At 44.8% G+C, this 16,994-nt stretch overlaps 1 protein-coding gene across 2 annotated transcripts in view; it reads left to right on the plus strand.

The window, feature by feature from the left end:
* The window catches only part of LOC147359517 (suppression of tumorigenicity 18 protein), an 89,791-nt gene that overhangs the window by 51,867 nt on the left and 20,930 nt on the right, over positions 1-16,994 (plus strand). For both annotated transcript variants that reach the window (XM_086336979.1, XM_086336980.1), the window contains exons 11-12: positions 2,473-2,684; positions 11,862-12,107. In XM_086336979.1, coding sequence (XP_086193105.1) covers positions 2,473-2,684; positions 11,862-12,107 — 458 coding nt within the window. The remainder of the gene's footprint in view (positions 1-2,472; positions 2,685-11,861; positions 12,108-16,994) is intronic.

Here is a 16,994-nt window from a genome sequence, read left to right on the forward strand (position 1 = left end):
ATCCCCCAAAATGTATCTTGTGTATGTGTGTGTTATGGGAGGGGATGCATTTAAATAGGTAATATACTATTTATTGGTAATATTTAGCAATATTTAATAGGTAATACACTATTTCTGGGAGGAGAGAAAATATATAGTGAAATAAAATAAGAATAACAATTATAAGTTAATCAGTACTATTGATGTTACATGATGTTACACTGAATATGGTGAATAGTTTGTGTTTTAATTATTCTACAAATATGGTGCCATTGTTGAATCTAAATACAGTAATTCTGACAAAATATTTAATTCTCATTTAGCCAGGATTGGGTTTAGTACACTGAAAACTGCAATAGCTATTATAATACAGTAATTTTAATTCATATTAAAATTATGAAAATCTAATAGGTAAAATCAGAGAAGGCAATGGCACCCCACTCCAGTACTCTTGCCTGGAAAATCCTATTGATGGAGGACCCTGGTAGGCTGCAGTCCATGGGATCACTAAGAGTTGGACACGACTGAGCGATTTCACCTTTAACTTTTCACTTTCATGCATTGGAGAAGGAAATGGCAACCCACTCCAGTGTTCTTGCCTGGAGAATCCCAGGGACGGGGGAGCCTGGTGGGCTGCCATCTATGGGGTCGCACAGAGTCGGACACGACTGAAGCGACTTAGCAGTAGCAGCAGCAATAGGTAAAATAGCGAAATACTACTTAAAGTATTACTTGCATTAGCAAAAGCTTTCAGGCTTAAGGTGGGAGAAAAAGTGAAAGGTCTAGGAGGAAACTCATAATTCAAAAATCAAGATTTTACTAGGAAAAAAAAAGTGTGGCTATGGAGATGTTCACCCACAGATTTAAGAATTAATGCAGAAATGTGTTCATTCTCTAACAATGACACATTTGTATGGACGGTCATAATGCAAAGGCACTTGTAACACATAAAACTTGATGTTTTTACTAATAGTTCTCTCCAGTTGTTTAGAGTCCTTGAATATTCTAATGAGTAGGTGAGATTTTTCACCTGGGGATAAATCTAGGAATGATTTCTACAAAGGGAAATAATCCTCCAGTTGGAGTCCTCCATAGACCATGAATTTTTCACAGTGTTGTGCAGGTCCCTGGGCTCCCTTTGATCTGACACATAGTTACCTAGATGTGGTGCTCTTAGGAACACAGAATGTTTCTCCCTTCTGTGATATGAATCACCAAATTTTTCAAAGAACTTGAATGCGGTATAAAACCCAACAGTGGCTAAACAGACTAGGGAGGAGTGTGTCCATCAATTAGAATATATTGTACTCTAAAAGATTGTTTTACCTTCTTACTAAAAATAAAGTATAACCAACATAGGTGACCACTGACAACCTATTAGATTCAAGGGGAAAATTATACACACAAATACACACACAGTGTTTTGTATCTATATGCAGACAGTTTTCTTTTATATATATATAAAATAGACACACATACATATATATTTAATTCAGGTGAAACTAGTTAATAAGAGCCTTCTAAATATTCATATAATATGGATACTGGTTTAAAAAGTAGAATTTTCAGTGACATTTTTATAACTACAGGAATAACATTTGGTAATGCTTTAAACTATATTTTATGAAAAATAATGATCAAACATTTAAAATAAACACTACATTCAGTAAAACAGCCAAATGCCTTTATAGCCCACATTAAATTTTGGATGTGCCTCCCGGTCCCTGAATGATGTTTGCAAACACCCAGAGTAAAGAGAAACATCTTTAATTCTCTCAGGGACACCCTGGTACCCATAGCAGAAGCATAAGGGAAGACTCAGCCTTGATAACTCAGTGCTTTTCTGTTCACCTTGAGAACTTGGGCTCAGTCTATCCCCTACTCGCTGCCCTGCGCCTGAACACAAAAATGAAGTAAAAAAAAAAAAAGCTTCATCATCTCCTCAGGTCCACCAAGTTGGAGGAAGAGAAACTGCTACTGATTTAAGCACAAAACAAACCCGCATAACAAATAGCAAAGCATGCAATTCTGAATCTAAGTATAAATTGTTGGTGTGAGAACAAATATGAAGCAGTCCATTTCCTCCGCAGGGATCGCTGATTCTCGTACCTACACTGTTTGTGGGTGTTGTGGCCTTAAGCCTCTCTAGTCCCTGATAAGTTTCACTAGCGTAGACTTGAATCTACCTTTTTTACCACCTGTGCTGCCAGAGCACGTGCCCAGTCACCTGAGTTAGAGTTTTTCTCATAAAACGTATAAATACAAAAAATATTAAGAGAATAGGCCTTCCTTCTCCGCAGTCACCTTGTTTGATATATGAACTCCAGTGAAAACCAATCTGAATAACATTCATTTAAGGTACACAGAGAGAATGGATTGTGTTTCTGTGTATTCTTCACGTATTTTCATGCAAGAAGTTCTGTCTTTCAAACAAGTCTATTTAATGAGTAAATCCATGTTTGTGCAATTGCTAATCAAATCTCTCTTCAACAGCGAAGCATTTTTCCAGTCCAGGGAAATTTCCCCCCCGGCTGCCGAGTGCAGGCGCCCACACACAGAGCCCAGGCCGTGCCAGCTCCTACGGCTCCGGCCAGCGCAGTGAAGACACCCACATCGCAGCAGCTGCGGCCATCCTGAACCTGTCCACCCGCTGCCGGGAAGCCGCCGACATCCTCGCCAACAGACAGCAGGGTCTGCACGCCAAGGTAGGCAGGCCAAGAGCCCGGAGGGGGGCCAGCGGCTCGCCGTGAGGATAGGCTGCCTCCGCAATCCTGGCCATGCTCACCACCTCCGTGGCCTGGCCCCCTTTGTCTTTGGGAAGGGGTGAGCCTGATGGATTCAAGGAGCAGGGAGACCATGGCTCATTTGCAGGTTGTGCAAGGAAGCTGGGTGGGGGGTGTGGAGACTGGCTGGGGAGCCCAGTGGATTCTAAACCTCTTTTTGTGTTGGAGTCTTGGCCACAGCGGCATGAACACAGACAGCACTAGAATCTGTCTGAACAGCAGAGACTGTTCGCTGTCTGAGAATCAAAGATGGTAAGATGTATTTAATGAAACCGCCACTTGTAAAACATGGCAAAATTCATGACGTCTCATTACTGTGTGTGGAACCATCATAGAACATAAAATGGTCTGAGATGCTGTCGTTTTTCTCAAAGGACATCATAAAACCTGGGTCCATTAAGTCAACAAGAGAAGGATCAAGGGCTCTTGAGAGCTCAGGGCCCAAATTCAAATCCAGAACCAAATTCTAGGAAGTTTCTGAAGATCCCCATCTTTCTGGAGCTCACAAAATTAATCACCTTTCTCTAATAACCTCTCCTCTCCAACTAACAAGGAGAAGTAGACATCTGTGTTTAGGATGTCTTGATGAAAATAAAAACCAAAGATCCTTTGTGTGTTGGCTTTTGAGGAGGGAGTCGTGATGTTTCAGAGTAACAGTGACCATCAGATGGGGTGCCAGAACTGGCTGCAGGCAGCTAGAGCCAGCAACTTCTGTCTACATGGAAAGCTGTTAAAAGAAATTGTTTTCCTACCTAGCTGGGAGAAGCTAGCTGACAGAGCATGCCCAGGCTGGTTTGGAGAAAAGTCAAAGTGTTAGTCACTCAGTTGTGTCCAACTTTTGCAACCCCATGGACTGTAACCTGCCAGGCTCCTCTGTCCATGGGATTCTTCAGGCAAGATACTGGAGTGGGTAGCCATTCCTTTCTCCAGGGAATCTTCCAGACCTAGGGATCAAACCTGGGTCTCCCGCATTGTAGGCAGATTCTTTATCGTCTGAGCCACCAAAGAAGTGGTGATTAGAGAAGAGAGTTCCCCTTGCTCTGGGTGGAAGATGCCCCGGTTAAACTCTAACGCAAACTCCGTGAGCACAGGCATTCGCTCCCCTTTCCCTTTAAGCTCAGCCCATCCCGGTGCAGTCAGCTGCTCACCTGTGTGCATGCCAGGCCTTCAGGAGAGCAGGGCGCACAGTGGCATGGCGCATTTGACAGAAGAATCAGAATTAGCTTCTGGACAGGTCTGAGCCAAGTAAACCCCAGGAAGAGTTGGTGGCCAAAAACCACTCAAAAATCGTTTTAAACAAATGAGTTCCTTAAACAAAGAAAAACACATTGCCTCAAAAATATAAAGAAAACTCCAATTTCCCCAGAAATCACAGTCAGAGATTATTTACATAAATGAATGATTTTGGGTCCTTTAGAATGTAACTTTGGTTATTCTTAAATTCTTAAATTTTAAAAACCTGAATACATTTCTCCTTTTTAAAGGGATATTCTAATGTGCAGCTCATTGGAGTGGTACTAAACTGTCTTCCTTCTTATTTGCTTTATTGTCAGTTTAGGCTGTCCTGTAAGAAAAAAGGGGCTTCCCTGGTGACTCAGCAGTAAAAAATCCACCTGTAGTACATGAGACATTGGTTTGATCCCTAGGTCAGGAAGCTCTCCTGGAGGAGGGCATAGCAACCCACTCCAGTAATCTTGCCTGTAGAATCCCATGGACAGAGGAGCCTGGTGGGCTACAGTCCATGGGGTCTTAAAGAGTCAGACACGACTATAGCAACTGAGCACACATGCACACATAATAATAGCGCCAGCGTTATAATGGTTAACGCTACTTAACTTTGCTTAAGTGAGTGGTTGTAGGGTGAAGGCTCTACGTGGATAGGTACAGTTTGGTTCCTTCACCTTTTACCTTTGTATTCTCCACGTTCTATCAATTGCTGAAGTCAAGCAGTGAATCCAACAAAGATGACAGGAACCCCCCAAATGTCTGAGCCCCCAAACTGTCAACCACACCTTAACTGCAGGAGCCCCGCCACGGATGAGACCCTAAGAGTCGAAGGGCCAGAAAGTGTGGCAGTCGGTTTTTTAGAGAACCTGTGATGCTGGCAGTTTTCAAAACCTTTTTCCCATGAACGTTTCTCGCTGGACATCGTGGGTGGTAAACAGGATCAGTGTGGCCCCCTGCACGGTTACCTTGTGTCACCCTCCTCCACGCCTGCATTTGCACACGACTGTAACGATTTGCAGAGTTCTATCCTGGTTGGATTCTATTTTCTGACCTTAAAAGAGAATCTCATACATTCCCGAAACCACAAAAAGTAATTATTGTAGCAAAAAAAAAAAAAAAGAGAGAGAGAGAGAAAAAGCCAAAGTAATTAACCCTGAAATATGGGCTCCAATGCAGCAGTGCCCTGTGCCTGCCGTTTCTGTTGTCCACAATGCCCTCTGCTCCGTGCCCTTTGTTTCACGTAGGATTAAGTGTAAACAGTCTCGCTCCGCACTGAATACTAGCCTGATTCTCTCTCCACCAGGATGCGGGGCTTCCTTCATGGTGGGTGTTTGGTGTGTTTGTTTTTGCTGATTAGAATTCAGAGACCTCTTGAGTTCCTAGTTCGGAAAACAGGATATAGAAATACATGGCTTTCCCCCATTCTCAACTTCTGGAGCTGAGCATAGAAGCACTGTTGATGGACTAGAGAGATTCTGGCAGGAGGATTCAGCTGTCCCAATTGGAGAGTCCGTAGGTGCTGGGCTGCCCAACAGAGTAGAGTCCCTCAGAGACCCTGTCTTCAAGGATCTTACGGTTAAAGAAGGACAAAATAAGTTGTCACTGCAGGAGGAGAGCAAGGTCTTCAGAGGGGCCTTTCCTGAGGTCCCGGGGAGGTGTGGGTGATTCTATAGGGAATTTGACCAGAACTTTGACAAAGGATTTATTTTCTTCTGCCTCCGTCTGGTCCTTTCCTTCCTCCAGTGAGCTTCTTGGAAGTTGTTTAAAGAGCCCGAGAGGAGAACAAGTTACGAATCTTGCATGTGGGCATGACTTTGTTAAAATCAAGCCAAAGGACACTGACCTTGAGACTGGCTTCATACCCACTCATCAGGGCTAATACAAGTTCTTTCAAGCTATGTGCAAAGTCATAACTCACCCCAAGTTTGGCAGGATAACTGAATTCGTGATATGCAAAATCCCTACTCATGTGTAAGATAAGACAGCAGAGGCAAACCTCAGGGAGGCAAGAGAACCTCTTCCAAAAACAATGAAGAACGTTATGAACATTCTGAAGTGTTCTCCTTTCCGAGTTTCTCAGCCTGAGTGTCTGCCTACCCCACACGCCTCCTTCACCGCCCAGCCCTGGGTGGAGGTGCCAGGGCAAACGCTCTCAGTCGCTGCCTGAGCTCACATTCACTACATCCTAAAAGTAGATCTTAGAAAGAACAGCTCCTGTTAAAATCCAATCCAGCACTTACACAGCATGTCCACACTGCCTAAATCACCTGTGGGTGTTTTAAGTATCTCTTTGAGAAATCAAGTCAGAGAAAAATTAGTAATAGCAATACCAAGTGGAGATCATTGTGGTTACAGACACTTGTTTGAAGCATGAGCCATAGTGTGATACTGGAACTGTCCTTGGTCCTGAGATTTGTAGCCTGTGCTTCATTTCCATGTGGAATTCCTGTGAGTTTGCAAAACATAGGTGGACCACAGCTTCAGACATTCCCCCTTGAGTCTGGAGATGGTGCTCCTGAGATAAGCACAGGGCTGAGGACAACCAGGCAGCAGGAGGAGTGAGCAGCGGGGGTTTGCGGGGTCCACGCCATCCTCCTTCCTCCCCACCTTCCTCCTGCTCCTCCTCCCTCGTCAGCAGAGGTAGGAACAGGCACACAGTCTATCTTTATCCCAATCCCTGCCGCTTGCCAAGTGTTCTGTTGTTTGTTTTGGTGTTTTCCCCACCTGTTTAGACAAAGTGGCATATGCACAGTGTGCCTTAAAAGAAAACAAAAAATTGACACTTGCTTGAAATGTTTAAAGTTCAAAGTCTGTTTTGTGCTTGAACAAGGCCGAGAAACAACACGCTATCACATCTCCACTCCTGCTGCCTTCTCTCAGAAATAGCCCGGCGGCTCTGGGGATGGTTAGAATCCAAAATCAGCCTTTTTCAGTAACTTTAATGTGAAGTCAGATGCTGCGCACAACGTGAGTGAACTGCTCTGAGGGACTGTAGTCAGGATCTCAGAGAACCAGTGCTGTGTGTGGGGAAACCACCTCTTTGCTTCCGTGTAGAACGGCATAGGGAGATCTCTTAGAGTCCAAAAACCCAATCAAATTATGATTATTATCAGTTGTGTTGTTTACTGAATACCTACTATGTGTCAGGCACTATAAATGAGCCCTCTGCACATAATGTACCGTGTGCTTAGTCACTCAGTCATGTCTGACTCTGTGCGACCCCATGGATTGTAGACTGTCAGGCTCCTCTGTCCATGGAATTCTCCAGGCAAGAATACTGGAGTGGGTTGCCATGCCCTTCTCCAAGGGATCTTCCCAACCCAAGGATCGAACCCAGGTCTCCTTCATTGCAAGTGGATTCTTTACTGTCTGAGCCACCAGGGAAGTCCAGGAATACTTGAATGGCATCTCATTTTGCAGGTGAAGAAAGTAGTGCAGAAATATTAAATAATTGCTCCTGAATGGCACAGCTACAACTGTTGGAGATAAAACTTGAATTCTTGCCTAACTTTTGATCTCCTTGATGAATTTATCATTCCCTGGTGTACAAACTACTGGTCTACCAAGAGTTTTCACTATGACATTAAGTGTCAGACAAAGATTTAGGGGAAAAGATTGTAAATTTAGCTTCCCTGGTGGCTCAGGTGGTAAAGGATCTGCCTGCAATGCAGGAGACCTGGGTTCAATCCCTGGGTCAGGAAGATCTCCTGGAGGAGGGAATGGCAACCCACTCAGTATTCTTGCCTGGACAATCCCATGGGCAGAGGCACCTGGTGAGCTACAGTCCATGAGATTATAGAGATTCAGACATGACTGAGAGACTAAATAACACTTTAATTTTATACCTTCTTTCAGTCACTTACTTCTCTTCTGAATTCCATCACAGGATTTCTATTAGTATATCTCACGAGTCATACTCTTAATAGCATTAATATTAATATTCAATTGCTATTTAGTAAGAATAAGATGTTTTCAGTTCATTTATTTTATTCATTTATTCATTTTATTTTTTGAGGTATGTGTGATCTTAGTTCCCTGACAAGGGACCAAACCCATACCCCCCGTAGAAGAAGCACAGAGTCTTAACCACTGGACCTTAGGGAAGTCCCAGTTTGTTTATTGTTAGTACCTGGTTACCCTTTTTTGAGGATAAGCAAGAGGATTTTATTTTTTTATATTAATTCGATTTTTAATTTAATTTTTATTTTATATTATAGTTGATTTACAGTGTTGTATTAGTTCATGGTACACAGCAAACTGATTCAATTGTACATACACATATATCCTTTCTTTTTCAGGTTCTTTTCCCATATAGGTCATTACAGATTATTGAGTAGAGTGCCCTGTGCTATAAATAACTTGGGGTTAACATATACACACTTGTCCTCTGAAACATATTTTCAAAGTAGGCAGGGTATCGTTAACAAGGACTTTCTGTATAGCACAGTGAACTGTATTCAGTACCCTGCCTACTTTGAAAACATGTTTCAGAGGACTTCCAATATGAAGAAGATGTTTCCGCCCCCTGAATCAGGAACAGAAGAGCCTTAGTGGCGAGATGGAGCAGAAACCCGTCTGCAGACCCCCTCCTCTTGCACTCATCTTAGCGCTGTCACAAAACGAGGAGGTGGTTCAACCTCTCCTTATTAACAACGGAGAATATGCCAAATGAGGAAAACAAGGCTATCTTATTCTACCAACACCTTGGAAGTTAATGCTTTTCATAATCAGAACATTTAAAGTAAAATTACAGTTTTGTTTTTTTTATTTACTTTGTCACCATCTTTGAATGTAAGATAATTTTTTTATTTTTGAAACAATATAGTATTATCATTTTCCTTGGAAATATTTGAGGAAAAGAGCCCTTAGCCTATCCTTGCAAGAATTTATGTGATTCCCTTTTGTTCTTCTTCAGAAAACGATTTTCTTCCCATTTTCTCTAGTTGTAAGTGTAATCAAAATTCCAGGTTGTCTCCTGCTTTCAGTGACATAAGTCTTTTCCCTGTTGAAACAAAGTCCTTGAAATTATCATTTTACTGATCACATAATGTGCCAGTTAATAAGTACAGTGTAATATTGTCCCTCTTTTGGCAGACATCTGAGTCACTACTGATTTTATAGTACAGATAAGGCTTATAATAGATAATCACCTCAACTTTCAGCTGAATAATAATTTATAATTGTATAATTTATATATACATTACATAAAGTAAAATAATAATTTGTAGTCAATTTCACTAAAAATGTCCTATATGCATCAAATAAGCTTCTTGAAGGCAGCGACACTAGATTTCTCCATTTTCTTTTGCCCTAAATATACTGGCTTGAAAATGTTATGTGCTTTCTCAATCCTTTTGAAAATCAGCACCTGACAGGGAATATCTCTAACCAAGAAGTGGCTGAATTACATGGTCACTGATGTTGCTCCGAAGTTGGAGAGTATATGAGCAGTGTTAGACCAGGCTCAAGAAGTTTAAAATTCAAATAAGATCTAAGCCCTTTGAGAAATGAGCATCTTAGTAGTCAGGCTGGGGATCCCTGTCTGGGTAGGGCTGTCCTCTCCCCCTCCTATGGCCTCTCCCACCACCACCACCCCCTCCTCATTGCCCTGCCATGTGGAGTTTCAAGCACAGAGAGAAATGATGTCTATTGATACTGCTCTGAATGAAATCCATGCAGTAAACGTGTGATCCACCCATCCATGGGCAGAAAGGGGCCCTTCTCTGGTGCTGTGTGTAATTGTCGAGTGCATCTGTGAGCTCACTTAAAGCCCATCTGTACCCGCATGGCCGCCTGCTACCCCCTCCCCTTCCCCAGCACGGTCAGGTGCTCAGAGCAGCCGGCTGGGGCGCGGGGCACAGAAAACCACCTCTTTCAAACATTAGGAATGATTTTTTTTTTTCGATCAACCTATGATTACTCAACATGTAGAACCACCACAACTCTGAGAATCTCTGTTTTTTTTTTTCTCATTTACTCATTGGAAGTTTTTTTTTTTTTTTTTGTAGTTCCCTGTAGAAACTAAAATATATATTAGTGTTGTCTTGGAATAGTTGGTATTTTTTTTTTCAGCAAGCTCGAATCTGCACTATTTATGGGTTTTGCACTATAAAATGCTGCAGCCCAGTCACGTGGCTCCCTTTTCCTAAGCCATCTGTCACAGAGGTCTGGAATTTTATGTGAATGTTGGTTGTGCAGTCTTAACCCAAGTTTTTTTAATTTTTTTATGAAAAAAATGTCAGCAACTACAATATTTAGCATTTTACTTTACATTGGCCATTAAACTTGATTGCTATAGCTCTGTTTCATTGCTATAGTTACATATCAGCATTGAAGCCAAAAGTTGTTTTGATGTGCTTGTGGCAGACTGCACTGTATTGTGGAGAGAGTGTGCAGCACAGATATGGTTAATATCTTGGATTTTTGTAACTAAGGTTTATTAATGCTGGTATAAAAATGTATTTGATATTATACAGATGGCATAAGATGTGGTGGTTACTAAGTTATTATCCTGGATAAGCTCTACTGTGAAATTCAGGGCTTAAAACTATCACAGGAGATTAAACTATTTACTAAAAAGGACAGAAAGACAGGACGAAAGCATCTTAGTACAAATACATTAGAAGTGTATTTACCTCCCATAGATATCGTAAAGCATCTTTACCTGAGAGATTGAGAACAAAAACTTTGCAGGTAAAACAAGCAGACAGAAGAGATGCTTTTATTTTTTAATTCAGCAACAGTACAGTGGACCTCATCTCAGTGGGAACGTTGGGGAGGGGATAAGGGCAGAGTGTAACTGGGGGGTTAAAATAAACCTCTGGGAAGTAGCTGTTAGGGATCTTAGGAACATATTCAGGGAAGTCTCCTGCTTTTCCAGACAAAAGAAACAGAGGAGAGACATTGTCTAGAAGTTCATTGTGAATTGACGGACGGCAATGAGAACCCTGGGAAGGTATTCCTTTGACCCACTTAGGAGGGTAAAAAGCTCACTCTCCGAGAGTCCTGGGAGTTACTGTCTGGCAGCGTTCACGATTCAGGACCATGCACACCATCCTCGGGCACGTGACTTGCAGAAGGGCCAGGATGCATGGGGACCTTGTTGGCACTTGAACCTTAAAAACAAAACGAAGCTCAGCCAAGGTCTCCCGAGGAGAAATGTCGTGAGGCAGAATTAAAGTCTCATACTGAGTATCTGGAAAATAATCACCTTTATTCTGGAGTTTTCAGTGTAGAGCTTAACCTCCTACCCCCACCCTGGTCATGCTGCCAGCTGCCACCTCACGTCCCCGAGGGGGAACTAGGCGTGCACTGCCCACCTCCCCCAGCCCACCCCCCATGAGTTAACCAAGCTTTTCTGGTTCAAGTCACTCAGGGTAAAATGTCACTGTCACAGTAATCTAATATGGTTCTAATATTTCCCAATAAAAATTCTCTCCCAGCTGGTTATTTTCTGCATGTTTTTCATGTTGGGAGGGGGATAGTGTGTCTCTTTATTAACTCCAGTGTTAATGCTTTAAAGGATGAATTGGGAGTGATAATTCTGCAAACTAGAAAGGAAGATTTAAAGCTAAACTTAAAAAAAAAAAGATAAAATATGTTTAGCCAGTACATTTAGTATTTGGACCATCTTACTTATATTTAGGCTTACATTGCTTAAACCCAGAAACACGAAACTCCCTAATGGGGCTGCTCTGAAAAGTCTGCCTAAGAATTGAACATTAACCAAAGCGAATCAGAAAGCGAGATTTAAAATCAGATATACTTCCATAAAAGCTTGCATTTAAAATGATCCCTTAAAAGCCCCACATGGCCAGGCTACCACTGCAAACTGCTTACATGGTTTTTTTTTTTGTTTCCTGTTATACACAGGGGGCCGAGATAGAAGTGGATGAGAATGGCACGTTGGACTTAAGCATGAAAAAAGCTCGAATCCTGGACAAAGTTGCACCCCTAACTTCCACTAACCCTTCTGTTCCAACTGCTTCCTCTTCCCCGTTCAAAACCAGCAGCCTTCTGGTCAACGCTGCCTTCTACCAGGCCCTGTGTGACCACGAAGGCTGGGACACGCCCATCAACTATAGCAAAGCCCACGGGAAGACGGAGGAGGAGAAAGAGGTACTGTTCCAGTGTCAGTCAATAAGTTGGAGACAGAGCGTGATCGGATAGTGTGGTCCACTTATTCCTCCTGCACATTTCTCACCATCCTATTTAGATAACACGTAATTCTGTAGCTGGTTTTTGATTTTGGTAAAGCGATGATTTTAAATTTCAGGAGATATTTACAAATGAATTCAACATTTCCCATCCCTTGCCTAAAACGAGATGTCATTAGAGTCTGTCATATCACCGTTAAGGGTTGAGTTGTATGCACTGAGAGGTGGTGTCATCTATCCTGGGACACGGCAGCCTGTGAGCCGTGAGCCCATGTGTCTCTGCACCAGAGGCTGGAACACGAGAGCAAATCTGTACAGGGATGCTTCTTGTCAAATTCCCTTCCGTGGTTTCATGGAGGGATGGTGTGGGCATCCCTCCATGCAGAGCTGTAGTCCAGGGACTGATCCTGGCTATCGGGTGTCCAAGCTGTGGCAACCCCAGAGCTGTGAGCTGGGTTATCCCTGGAGGTGGAGTCACCCCGGAAGTCAGATGTTGTGCAGGAAGACATCAGCTTCCTCTCATGGCTGGAGCCCCCTGGGGTGGGTCTGATGAGCCCCGACTCAGTGTCATTCCAAAGAGTTCACGGCTACACCCTCCACTGGTTAGACTCTGGGTCACTGCACATGTGACCCCAGCCTTCCTGCAAGGCTGTCTGTCCTAGGGAAGTGCTTGGTGCTTGCCAGCTGACACGTTTGAAGAACTGAAGTAGACATTTGGAAGTAAGCATCACCCCCCTTTTTTCAGATATGTGAAGCTCAGAGACTTTGGAGGGAGGCTAATTTGATTTTAACATATACTTTATTTTTTATTGAAGTATAGTTGGTTTACAATATCATATAAGTTTCAAGAGTACAGCACAATGCTTCAGATACATATACATACACATATATATACATATATATGGGCTTCCCTGGTGGCTCAGATGGTAAAGAATCTACCTGCAATGCAGGAGACTGGGGTTCGATCCCTGGGTCGGGAAAATTCCCTGGAGGAGGAAATGGCAACCCACTCCAGTATTCTTGCTTGGGAAATCCCATGGATAGAGGAGCCTGGCGGGTTACAGTCCATGGGGTCACAAAGAGTCGGACACGACTGAGTGACTAACCCTACTCACTCTGCATATATATGTGTATGTGTGTGTGTATTCTTTTCCAGATTCTTTTCCCTTACAGATTATTACATAATACTGAGTATAGTTCCCTGTGTGACTTGAGCATCTTCCTTAACATCTCTGGGCATGAGTCAGTGTCAATGGCAGTGATCAAAAAATTGGGGTGTTTTCTGTTCCCCTTCTGTCCTTCCCTTCCACCCTCCCCCCACACACACTTTCATTGGCATCCCCATGTCCAGTAAGACTGGCCCCGAGGACGTAGGACACCCGTCTGGTAGGAGAACCAACCTGTAGCCAAGCTCCTGGATGAGTGAGCAGTCAAGCAGGCATGCAGAATAGCTGGAGGGGGAGTGGCCTGGAGGAGCCTCCAGGACCCAAGGCAGCTCTGCGTCTCCGTCACCACCAGCCACACCTTCCCAGGAGGGCAGGGATCTCCTACAGCAGCAGGTTCCAGTTAGATTATGCCATGCGGGGCTTAGTCACTGTCCTTTCTTTGGCTTTTAAAAGTTCACCCAAGTATTTAGGGATGGTTTGAGTTAATCTATCATAACACTACTTTAGAAAAATTTTCTTAAATCACACACATCCAACTTTAATGTAAAACAGACCCTGCAAAGTGTAAGAAGCTGGTTTGCCTCAGGTGGTGATTGAGAATTGGTGAACATGTGTCTCTGTCCTCCTCTGCATTCCCTAGTCAGCTTGTGCAAAGTCCCCAAGGTTACACCTTGTTTTTGTCATTGCCGTATAATCCAGAAATGTGCCTACATTCACACTTGCCATCACTCCACACTGGGGTCCGAGGTGGAGATGAGGTGGTGGGGGTGGATCCTTTGGAAGCACAGCCCAGATGAGAGCAAGGATGGTGATTCTTCTGAGTCAGGGACACCCCCAGTCCAGAAGACCCCCTCTATTGCCAATCAGTCTCCTGCCTAAACCACTCCCAAATGAGGGCACCTAAGCCTTGGGGGCAGGAGGAGAAGGGGACGACAGAGGATGAGATGGCTGGATGGCATCACTGACTCGATGGCCGTGAGTCTGAGTGAACTCCAGGAGTTGGTGATGGACAGGGAGGCCTGGCGTGCTGCGATTCATGGGGTCGCAAAGAGTCGGACACGACTGAGTGATTGAACTGAACTGAACTGAATCCCAGCTATGAGACCTGGAGGTCCAGTCAAAAATGTGTGGCACGGAGGATGGTCCCTTACAGAGTGACCGTTAGTGCATCCTTGTTCTTAGGCGAGTCCACTGGGATGAAACCCCCCACGTTGGAGAGGCTTGGTGCCATGTGCTGGGGGCTTGGACTTTCTCTTCCTCATCCTTGCAACCCCTCTGTATACCAGCCATGGTCACTGTTCACCCCAAGTCTTCTTTCTGCTTGCACAGGGTCAGACATCCGGTCCAGTCCCCACCAGTAACAAAGCAAAGTGGGTTCTTGCTCCCTTTCAGGGTCTTTGTGTCGTTTGACACAGGTTCTGATGGCTCAGTGGTAAAAAACCTGCCTGCCAACACAAGAGATGCAAGAAATGTGGGTTTGATCCCTGGGTCAGGAAGATCTCTTGGAGGAGGAAATGGTGACCCTCTCCAGTATTCTTGTCTGGAAAATCCCTGGGAATGGACAGAGGAGCCTGGCAGGCTATAGCCTATGGGGTTGCAAGAGTTGGACATGACTTAGCTGTAAACCACCACCATAATGTCTGTAGCAATGTCTGCAGGGTACTCCTTATATTCTGGGCATTCCTGCCACTTAGGGGTTGAGTAGGTCCCTTGGGGACCTCCTTGGCTATGTGTACTTCTTAACACTTAGCAGAAAGTAAAGTCTCATAACAAATATTCTCTCCTTAGAAACATGTGAGGAGTCATCTGGGCAGCTTTGTGGATTCAGCTGGGGTCCATTCCTATCTAATGCTGATGGAGCTGACATCCCAGTGCAGTCATGGGGAAGATGGATCATTTTGATTAGACGTCTGCTCTTTTCAGAGTGGCTTACTTCCTTCAGGTCTGCTAGTGCAGGCTCACTGCTACAACTTGCAACCTAAGTATCTGACATCTGGGCTTCCCAGGTGGAGCTAGTGGCAAAGAACCCACCTGCCAATGCAGGAGACATAAGAGACATGGGTGCGATCCCTGGGTTGGGACGATCCCCTGGAGAAGGAAATGCAACCCACTCCAGTATTCTTGCCTGTGGAATCCCATGGACAGAGGAGCCTGGCCAGCTACAGTCCCTGGGGTCGCAAAGAGTCAGACATGACTGAAGTGACTTAGCACACAACACACATCTGATATCTGGGATTGACAAGCTACTGGAAGTTCGATGTTATAACAAGAACAAAGACGGCTTTGGAGATCCTGAGTTCCTGGAGTCCTAGAGCTTGCACTAGGTTTGAGTTGACAAGGTAGTTTTTAAGCTCAGTGCCTATTGTCAGGGTCTGAGCGGGGGTGGTTCACTGCTGGGCGCTATCCCTGCGGGACACACACAAAAGTGCTTCTGAATCCCCGTAAGCCCTGGGACAGTTCCTTACCCCTGCTCTTTGTTCCTGAGTCCATGCCAAGGTGATTTACATGTGTGAAAGAAAGAGTATTTTTCACATTCTGTTCTGACCCAGAAAGAGAAATGTGATGCTCAATAGTTATTATTTTGTAGAAATCGGTGGTAGTCAATGTGCTCGTTGCGAAGGTACAACGCAACGCAACACCCCTCAGAGGGTGGCCACACTGAGTCGGAATAAGGATGATGGCTCTTTCTCCACAGTGTCTGATTCTCCTGACTAATCTGAAGAGCAGGATTATTACCAAAGTTTCTAGAGAAGGAAATTGAAGCCAGATGGAGTGAACTTGCTGTTCTTTGGTCATATAGAAATTAAGTAATGGGCCTGGGTGGCAGGACCAGGTGCCATCTCAGGATGGCAGGACCAGAGTTCTGAGCCCGGGTGCAGAACATGGCCAGTGACCATGCAAACCAGGGACGGATGGTCCTGGCTGTGCTTCCCGGGAGCTCTGCCGAGATGCTGCTCAGGGTCCCAGGGTGCTCTGTGAACCTGGGCTGCTCTCAACTCCACATACTTCACATTCTCCACACACCCTCACACCCCACACCCACACAGCCCCAGACCCCACATGCCCCCAACACAGCCCACACAACCCTACACCCCACACCCCATACACACTCCACACATACCTACAGCCACAGCCCACACACTCCACACCCCCTCACACACCCTCACACCCCACACCCACACAACCCCAGACCCCACATGCCCCCACACAGCCCACACAACCCTACACCCCACACCCCGTACACACTCCACACACACCTACAGCCACAGCCCACACACTCCACACCCTCTCACACACCCTCACACCCCACACCCACACAACCCCATACCCCTCATACCCCCCACACCCCACACACCCTCACACCCCATACACCCTCACACCCCACACCCCCCTTACACCCCATACCCCACATATCCTCATACCCCACACCCCATACACTCCATACACCCTCCACATACCCCACACCCACACCCCACACACTCCACACACCAAAAACCACAGCCCACACACTCCACACCCCCTCACACACCCTCACACCCCACACCCACACAGTCCCATACCCCACATACCCCCTCACACCCCTACACCCTGCACCCCACACCCCATACACCCCCACACCCCCTTACACCCCATACCCCACATACCCTCATACCCCACACCCCATACACTCCATACACCCTCCA

Source organism: Bos grunniens, chromosome 14, assembly GCF_055505025.1.
Source record: "Bos grunniens cultivar Pamir isolate PY7600 chromosome 14, Bosgru_T2T1.0, whole genome shotgun sequence".
Taxonomy (NCBI): domain Eukaryota; kingdom Metazoa; phylum Chordata; class Mammalia; order Artiodactyla; family Bovidae; genus Bos; species Bos grunniens.